Genomic DNA, 10000 nt, shown 5'->3' on the forward strand with positions numbered 1-10000 from the left:
CAAGATATTTAATGTTCAAACTGATAAACTTGATTGTTTTTAGCAAATAATCATTAACTTAAACTTTTATGGCTGCAACAGGTTCCAAAACAGCTGGGACAGGGTCATGTTTACGACTGTGTTCATCACCTTTTCTTTTAACAACATTCGATAAACATTTGGGAACTGAGGACACTAATTGTTGAAGCTTTGTAGGTGGAATTCTTTCCCATTCTTGCTTGATGTACAGCTTCAGCTGTTCAACAGTCCGGGGTCTCCGTTGTCATATTTTACGCTTCATAATGCGCCACACATTTTCAATGGGAGACAGGTCTGGACTGCAGGCAGGCCAGTCTAGTACCCGCACTCTTTTACTATGAAGGCACGCTGTTGTAACACGTGCAGAATGTGGTTTGGCATTGTCTTGCTGAAATAAGCAGGGGCGTCCATGAAAAAGACATTGCTTGGATGGCAGCATGTGTTTCTCCAAAACCTGTATGTACCTTTCAGCATTAATGGTGCCTTCACAGATGTGTAAGTTAACCATACCATTGGGACGAACACAGCCCCATACCATCACAGATGCTGGCTTTTGAACTTTGCATCCATAACAGTCCGGATGGTTCTTTTCCTCTTTGGCCCGGAGGACACGACGACCACAGAACACTTTTCCACTTTGCATCGGTCCATTTTAGATGAGCTCGGCCCCAGAGAAGCCGGCGGCGTGTCTGGGTGTTGTTGATGAATGGCTTTTGCTTTGCATAGTAGAGTTTCAAGTTGCACTTATGGATGTAGCGCTGAATTGTATTTACTGACATTGGTTTTCTGAAGTGTTCCTGAGCCCATGTTGTGATATCCTTTACACATTGATGTCGTTTTTTGATGCAGTGCCGCCTGAGGGATCGAAGGTCACGGGCATTCAATGTTGGTTTTCGGCCTTGCCGCTTACTTGCAGTGATTTCTCCAGATTCTCTGAACCTTTTGATGATGATATGGACCGTAGATGAAGAAATCCATAAGTTCCTTGCAATTGTACGTTGAGGAACATTGTCCTGAAACTGTTTGACTATTTTCTCACGCACTTGTTCACAAAGGGGTGAACCTCGCCCCATCTTGGCTTGTGAATGACTGAGCAATACAGGGAAGCTCCTTTTATACCCAATCGTGGCACCCACCTGTTCCCAATTAGCCTGTTCACCTGTGGGATGTTCTAAACAGGTGTTTGATGAGCATTCCTCAACTTTCTCAGTCTTTTTTGCCACCTGTCCCAGCTTTTTTTTGAACGTGTTGCAGCCATAAAATTCTAAGTTAATGATTATTTGCTAAAAACAATCAAGTTGATCAGTTTGAACATTAAATAGCTTGTCTTTGTAGTCTATTCAATTAAATATAGGTTGAACATGATTTGCAAATCATTGTATTCTGTTTTGATGTTCAACATAACGTCCGAACTTCATTGAAATTGGGGTTGTAAGTAAATGATTATTATGCTATCAAAAGTCCTTTTCCCAGTCTCGTTTTTGTTGTTTTTATAGTTTTGAGGTGTCACTGCTTTTTTACATCATGGCCAGGGGACTACAGATGAAAACTAGCCTTCTGGCTAATTCTGGCTTTTTTAACCATGTGTACTTCATGTGTTTTATGAAATTGCATTGTCCCCTTTCAAAAATAAACTGAAACTGAAAAGCAACAAAAATATTTCCATCAAAGTTACTGTTCTTCCTGACATGCTTCTTTTCACCAAAAAGCTTGTTTTCTCCGCTTGCTGGTCGAAAACTGGTGTTTTTGTTTAAACCTATTCATCTTTTAGTGGTGACTAAACCGAAACAGAGAAACAAACTTTTCTTTCTGGTGAAAGAAGCGTCTACTCTTCAGGGTCGGTGCCCTTATTGTCACAGAAAACAATATTTTGTGAGTCTCGAAAAGGTCAGTCGAAACAGTGGTCAGTATGGGGAACTTTGAAAATGGCTGAGTTAAACATGATAAAACTGGAGTTAGCCCACTCTAGTTCTCAGTGGCTCCATTAAGGCTTAATGTTGATACAATTACAAATACACTGGATATTTTCCACCCCTTTTCAACCTTGATAACCACCACCCCGCATAAAGGAAATAAACATCTGCAACAGTGTGCTGACGTGACTCCTAATGTGCGTCGTCTTCCTTTCGGCAGCCTTTGGTCATCCACGACATGGACACGCTGCAGCTGGCCGAGCAGACCCTGGTGGCCAAGATGGTGGGCTCGGCGGGCGTCCTGAAGGACCGCGAGGCGGAAGTGCGCATCTTCCACTGCTGCCAGTGCACCTCGGTGGAAACGGTCACCGAGTTGACGGAATTCGCCAAGTCGGTTCCCGGCTTCTCCGGCCTGGACCTCAACGACCAGGTGACGCTGTTGAAATACGGCGTGCACGAGGCCCTCTTCGCCATGCTGGCCTCGTGCATGAACAAGGACGGGCTCCTGGTGGCGTACGGTTCGGGCTTCATCACGCGCGAGTTCCTCAAAAGCCTCCGGCGGCCCTTCAGCGACATGATGGAGCCCAAGTTCCAGTTTGCCACAAAGTTTAACGCGCTGGAGCTGGATGACAGCGACCTGGCGCTGTTTGTGGCTGCCATCATCTGCTGCGGAGGTGAGGCCACAGTTAAAAAAAAAAAAAATAAAAAAAAAAATCCATAAAAACAAATTCTGCAGCCTTGAGCTGTAAAACTTTTTGTCCTAAAATTGACTTTTTTTCCCTCCTAAAATTCTTACTTTTCTAACTAAAATGATTAGCCTTTTTGCCCATAAAATAGTTTTCCTTACAAAATTGTGACCCTTTTTTCTCGTAATATTACAAATTTGATCAGCTATTTTTCTTGTAACTTTGACTTAAACCTCATAAAATTACAACTTTATTCTTTATAAATTAAGACCTAAATAAAACATTTTCTCATAAAATTACTATAGCTTTTTCCTCTCCCTCTCATAAAATTATCAATTGATTGTTGTACAATGATGCAAAATTATAACGTACCTTACCCTCCCAGAAAGTGACAAATGTATTATTGTGATTCTATTAAGCAATTCCTCGTAGTAATGAGTTTTTCTTTTCAGTACCGCCCTAATTGATGATCATCTTTTATTTTCTCCATAGACCGGCCGGGCCTGGTGAACGTGTTGCACATCGAGCGCATGCAGGAGCGCATCGTGCAGGTGCTACAGCTCCACCTGCTGGCCAACCACCCGGACGACGCCTTCCTCTTCCCCAAGCTGCTGCAGAAACTGGCCGACTTGCGGCAGCTGGTCACCGAGCACGCTCAGCTGGTACAGGAGATCAAGAAGACGGAGGACACGTCGCTGCACCCGCTCCTGCAGGAGATCTACAGAGACATGTATTGAGCAGCATCCTCCTCCCCTTTTGTTTTTGTTGTTTGGTTCCATAAGCTACAGGTCGGACCCCCGACGTCCCTTTTCCTCATTCAACGAGGGGCTAGCTTTAACTTCTGTTAGCTAATTATTAAGTCTCGTTTCCACCAAGCAGTGCAGTTTTAGCTCGGCACACTGGCGTAGAAGTTGCGCTCCCTGGGTTTATTCCAAGAGGCCGGTACTGAACACTTTTGCGCCTATAGGGACACCGTACTCCAACGCAGAAGTGACGCGAGGGAAAAACCATAGCACGGCCTTGGAAACCCGATGGGCTTTACTGCAATGGCGAACAGGGACTCTAAACAGCTGTAGTCTAAAATAATGACATTATCCTCATAAAATTAGGATTGTTTTCTCCTAAAATAACGTTACTTTATTCTCTGGATATACAATGTTCATTTTCTTTAAACTATAACTTTATTTTCCCCAAAAATTATTTATTTACCCTCCCAAAAAATATTTATTCTTGTAAAATTGTGATTTTCTTTTTTTCATTTTTTTCTCCTAAAATCATGACTTCATGACTTTTTATCACAAAATTACTTTGACCTCCTAGATTAATTTTTTTAAAATAAAATGACAAGTTTATTATCATTTAATCATGATTTTCCTCCTAAAATTGGGACTTTATCCTCACGGAATGATTACTTTTTTAACCTAAAATTATGCATTTATTCTTGTCGGGTTATGAAAATTTCTCCTAGAATTATTAATGTATTCTCATAAAATTATGAATTTACTCTTCCCTCTTGAAATTACAATAGCACTCGTAAGATTTAGATTTTTTTTATTTGCCTCAAAATGATCATTTTACTCTTAAAACTACGCATTTATTTTCGTAAAATTATGTTGTTTCCTTTTAAAATTAAATTTCTATTCTCATAAAATAATGAGGGGAGGTTGCCCCCAAATTATTTTTTTTCTCTTAAAATTACAATTTTACTATTCTCAAAAGTCAAGATTATGACTTCATTCTCATTATTTTCCTGTGTCCATTTACAACTTTTTCACCTGACACACCATCTGTTTAAAAGCTACTTTATTATCGTAAAGATTACATCATTTATTCTCCCAAAATCAAGACCTCCGCGCCTCTATCTCAAATTTGTTCTTTTTTTTCATCAACTTATTAGGAAGATGAAGGTAGGGCTGCACTTCCATCTATTGATTGCTCAACAAAGAATCATGACAAACGAAAAGGGGAAGAAGACAAAAGTCACATGCGCAAGAAGAACAAACAAGAAGTAGTGGACGTCCTCACGTGACATCTCTTGTTTACAATGTGGCCGTCCCCTTTGTGGACTTCACTGGGCTGCAGATCAGGATCTGGAACAGTTCTCATCATCCCGTATTGAACTAAAGTGCACTTCTTAGTTGGAAACGTGGCTTCGGAAACATGGGCGAGCGGTTAATGATCATCAGGCGGGGGTTTGACTCGGCGGACGCTCGGCACGCCCCGGTGGCGAAATTAAAAAAGAAAAAGAACAAAAAAAAACAACACAGACCTTTTGGGGTCGGCCTTCCCGGCATCCCCACTCTCTGAAACACCCGAAAATGAGGAAAAGTGAACTGTCACTCCAGCAGAATGTAGACATATACACACACACATACATATGAGTGATCTAAAGCCATAATCTTTTGCAGTTGAGTGGCGTCCGTGACAGCGGCCAAAGGCAGACTTGCACGTGATGTCCTGTTCTCGTGTACTCCTTTCATGTTTCCTGTCTCTGGTTGTACAGTTGATATGAAGATTTCTACACACTCCTGTTCAAATGCCGGGTTTGTGTGATATTTAAAAACAAAAAAAATCGTTTCAAAACTCTTCACACCATTCATGTGATCTATGACTTGGAATATTGAAACAATAAAATCTCGTGAGAGAGACGAAGTAAAAAAAAAATAAACAACCGGAATAATGTGGTTGCATAAGTGTACACACCCTGGGACATGGCTGTGTTCAGAATTTACCAATCCCATTCAAACCCGTTGAATGGGAGTCACCACGTACCTGCCACCATTTAAAGTGCCTCTGATTAACACCAAATTGAGTTTGAATGTTCTCGTAGGTTTTTCCTGACTTTTTAAAATGTTTATTTTTACAGAAGCCTGAAGGCTTTGTGCTCACACTCACACTGCAATTTGGAACTGTTAATACCCTCCTCACCCCCAAAACATGACACTACTCTTCACGGTAGGTGTAATGTTCTCTTGGTGAAGAGCAGTGTTGTGTCTGCCCTGAAAAATACCTTTACGCCCAAAAGGTTCAACCTTGGTTCCTTGGTTCCATCGGACCATAACACATTTTCCCATGTGCATTTGGGAGATTTTACCCAAAGTCAGCTGGGATAGACTCCAAAACACCAACAGCCCTAATGAGGATAAACGGTAGAGAAAGATGAATGGATGAAGGTACACAGGTTATAGGTCTCATTAATGGTGGAAAGCGTTTTGAAATAATTGCTTGATCAGATTTTGTAATATCACAAAAACCTGGCATTTGAACAGGGGGGGTGTAGTTTTTTTGTTTTTTTTCTATCAAATGTATCTATGACTAACCTCACTTCAGCAGTCTTTTTCTACTGGATTATTCACAAAGCACATTACTGTTGAAGTGCTTTGCCATATCGCAGCTAACACTAAAACCAGAAGCACAATTGCAATAGTTCTCACTTGTTTTTTGTTGTGTTTTACAAAGTCAGCTAAATAAATGAAATTATTTTGCTTTTGTTCCTGGTAACATACATATGCATTCGGTTAGCATTCAGGGCTCTTTTGTATGTTGTTGTTTGTTTTTTATTATTAATTATATATATATATATATATATATATAAAACAAGGTGACGTGTGTATCTGCCTAATCTGGTGGAGAATTTTTAAATGAGATTCAAGGTTAATCCGATGTCATCCTGGATAACGCTTATGAATTTTTGCAGTTTTGGAGTATTAGGGGCACATTGAAAAAGATGAAAATTATTTATTAGAAGATTATGAATTGTTCTGAAATCGTCGCTTTATTCTCAAAATATATTTTCCTCTTAAAAGTTATATTACATAATTCTCAATGTATATTTGTTTTCTACTAAAATTACAGATTCTCAAAGTTATGGCTTTTGTCCTAAAATTACATTATTATCATTTTAAGAATTTATCTTGTACAGTTCTAACTTTATTCTTGGAAAGAAATTTATTTTAGTTTTTACTGGTAAAATTGACTCATAAAATTCTGACATTATTCACATAAAAGTCTGACTTTGTTCTCATAAAATTATGATTTTTGGGGGGGGATTATTGTCTTGTAAAAATGTCTCACCTTCATCTCCCAGACATTTGTTTTTCTCCAAAATGTATTTATTCAAATAAAATGGTGAGTTTTTTTTCTTTTAAATTTTATTTCAAAAATTATAACTTTAATAAAATATGACATTTTCCTTGTAAGTCGTATGACTTTTTATCCTAAAACTGCTAATGTTTCCCCCCTCAGATCACTGTTTATTCTCGTTACTTGCTTTGACATGGAATTACTTTTCATTTTAAGATTTTCCCTTAAAATTATTTTATTTAATTTTACAAAGTATTACTTTATTTTCCTAAATTTACATATGTATTCTTGTAAAATTGTGATTTATTTTTTATTTGTCCCACACCCCCTTTCCTCCCGAAATAAAATGTTTCCCCTCATACAGTTAGAACTCTATTATTGTAATTCTATGATGACATAATTTTTGTTTCTTTTCAATGTGGCCCTCAATATCCTTCACAATACTTAAGTTTTACTCCATTGTTGTTTGTTTCTACATCTTAGGGTCGGGAATATTGACGACTTTTTAAAAAAGATGTACATGCAATTTTCACGCAAAAAAAAAAAAAATCTATTTCAATCAAATCTGTTGAACTAATCAATCTTTTGTTGGGAATGTGTGTGCTGAGTGCTTGATGTAGAGAATGTTCAACGCACTGACCTTTGACACTCGGTATAAAAAGGTACAAATGAGGATCCACTTATGTTCTCTTCTGTTTGGTGAATAATTACTTTTAAGAATAAATGTACAGCAAATATAATCATGTACTGTATTCGTTGCTTTAGCTGCCAGCTAATTGTGTTTGAATTGAATCGGATCGTATTTTTTTTTTATACCACGGTGTGTGTTTGTGTACAGTATTTACAGTATGTGTAACTAATTCCGATTGTTTGAACTGAATGGAAGAGCATTTGAATAACCATTGACTCCCATTAGGGACATTCCGATGTGTTCTTTGCTGCTTTTTTTTTTTTTTTTTTTTTTTAAAGATAGCCACCAAAGCTGCAACCATTCATTCATTTGAGCTTCCTGTATGTGTCATACAAGGACTTCTGATTGGGATGTCCCCCCCCCCCCCCACCCCCCTACATTTGTCATCAAATGTTCATAGGCACTTCACCACTTTCATACCATGTTCTCAGGTCGTATAATAATCATAATAATAATAATAATAATATGGGCTAATGTATGTATGACATCCATATGAGCGACGATCACATCTCTGTTAAACTAGAACTCTGCAGTAATGAAAATGCAGTATGTGTTTAATCAGAATTTAGTAGGATTTTTATACAAACAAAACAATGCACTCTTAGTCGAAAACAAAAACTTTGCCGGTTGTTTATTTTTGTCCTTAAATGAACACTCCCATACGCTTAACTGTTTTACAATTATGGCAAAATGATGTTTGTGGTGTGTGTTATCATTTGTTTTGTTCCCTTTTTCTGAACGTAGTAATGCTTAGAATACTGTATGATTTCCTACTAAATTCCTGCTTTGTCTGTTTTGTTTTTGTTTTTTTTGTCGCCACTAGCTGCTGCTACACCTACTGGGCTTCTCTTATCTCACCAAACGCGCCATGAGTAGATTACTGACCTTCAAGCTGCCTCTGTAAAACTCTATCTCCTCATATAGTGTTGTTTGTATGCCCAACTGCAGAGGGTACAGGTTTCTATTAGGGCTATTCTACATAAGCATCCCTGTAATAATATTTTTTATTAAATGTTATTCAAACAAAAGTCATATCTCCAATTTTTTTTTTTGTCATAACAGAAATATGACAATTTGTGTTTTGGGGAATTTTTTTTGAATGCAGAAATTTGTTGATACATGCTTTTTGTTATATATATTATATTGCTGAAGGGTCTGTCGATTATCTGCCAATGTCATCTTTACAGATGCCGCGTGTGCTCTGCTGACAGTGTCCTGTCTGGCACCACTATTTGAGGAAATAGGGTATAGCATTTTGAAAGAATGTACATACAGTAGCTCTGCAGTTTTATAACCCCCACCTGCATCACAAATTCCGAGTGAGGAATACTTGGGGAATATTTGGAAACTGTGTGCCTTGCCACGTGTGCAAAAAATTACATTGTCATAGCTTTACGGTGAAGATCCTAGATTAGATTATACACAGTATCAGTGAAGAATTGCATCTTTACAGTAGGTTTAATATAATGTGCAAAAACTGGGCCCAAAAGGGGAATAAAGTGACATTCTTCTTAGTATAGGGATGTTTGTTTTTGCGCCTGTGTGTTGGAATGGACTTTTTGAAACTCGTATCAAGGACACTTAGTGTTCCTTTGTTGAACTCAGGATATGGAGATGTACTGTTCTATATCATCTATAGATCTCTGCCAATATTGATTCACACACACACAACCTTTTTTTTTTCCTTTTCCCCCATTTCTGGCTAAATGCTAGTTTGGGTTCCAGTTGTGATAGGAATAAGCATATGATGGATTTTGTTAGTCTATGTGTCACGCAAGGAGGAGATGCAACGAGGACGTGATGTACATTGTGTATTGTGGCTTGCTACAAGATACTGTAAATCTATTTGTGGAACGTATTGCTAGTCATTTAAATGATACAATGAGCTGACATTGAATGGATTTCAAAAATAATAAAAAATTATTTAAAATGAACTTTTGTGCACTTTGATTCCATCTGAAAATACATTAAATTGCATTAACTCATTAATACTACAAATAAGTGCTGAAATAAAGTTCAACTTGCACTTTCAATCAGGATGCTAAAAAAAACCATGTAAATAGTTTTCAAATGTGTGAACATTTTGATTATCCCTTTCAGGCTTATTTTATTGTAACTCCTGGAGTGCTTCTTCTCTGTATTTTTGTGGAATGTGCAATAAAAAAAAAACACCCAAAAGAAGTTTGGGCAAGTACTTTCCCGCTCCACGAGAGGGCGCTCCCCCTCCAGCAACCACCTCGGCTGACTCCTCCTCCTTCTTCCGGTCTCGGGATCAACATGGCGGCGTCCATGGCTCGAGTGTGCCGCTATGTTTTACGACACAAGTCTTGTGTTCCGCTAACGACAAGCTTCCCACTGAAATGCAAATTTCACTGTTCTATCTCTGCGCGTACGGGGCTGATCCAGGGTCTTTACAAACGCGGAATTGTCAAGGAGTCTTTCCCAGATGACGCGGCGCACGAACGACTCCCTGCCTTGCTGCAGTCCGGTGCTCAGACCGTGTATTGCGGCTTCGACCCCACGGCCGACAGCCTCCACGTCGGCAACCTTCTCGCCCTTATCGGCCTGCTGCACTTCCGAAGCGCGGGCCACCACGTGCTCGTCGTACT

General features: G+C 38.9%; 2 protein-coding genes across 9 annotated transcripts in view; both read left to right on the forward strand.

Annotated features, from left to right (window-relative positions):
- pparab (peroxisome proliferator-activated receptor alpha b) overlaps positions 1-9325 on the forward strand; it is a 96839-nt gene extending 87514 nt beyond the window's left edge. For all 8 annotated transcript variants that reach the window (XM_061773564.1, XM_061773568.1, XM_061773563.1 and 5 more), the window contains 2 exons: positions 2152-2605; positions 3110-9325. In XM_061773564.1, coding sequence (XP_061629548.1) covers positions 2152-2605; positions 3110-3354 — 699 coding nt within the window. In that variant the 3' untranslated portion in view covers positions 3355-9325. The remainder of the gene's footprint in view (positions 1-2151; positions 2606-3109) is intronic.
- Positions 9326-9622: 297 nt separating this feature from the next.
- yars2 (tyrosyl-tRNA synthetase 2, mitochondrial) overlaps positions 9623-10000 on the forward strand; it is an 8397-nt gene continuing 8019 nt past the window's right edge. Inside the window, exon 1 of the mRNA XM_061773562.1 lies at positions 9623-10000. This exon is cut by the window's right edge and continues 447 nt beyond it. Coding sequence (XP_061629546.1) covers positions 9669-10000 — 332 coding nt within the window. The 5' untranslated portion in view covers positions 9623-9668.

The sequence above is a fragment of the Phyllopteryx taeniolatus genome, chromosome 5 (assembly GCF_024500385.1).
Source record: "Phyllopteryx taeniolatus isolate TA_2022b chromosome 5, UOR_Ptae_1.2, whole genome shotgun sequence".
NCBI lineage: Eukaryota > Metazoa > Chordata > Actinopteri > Syngnathiformes > Syngnathidae > Phyllopteryx > Phyllopteryx taeniolatus.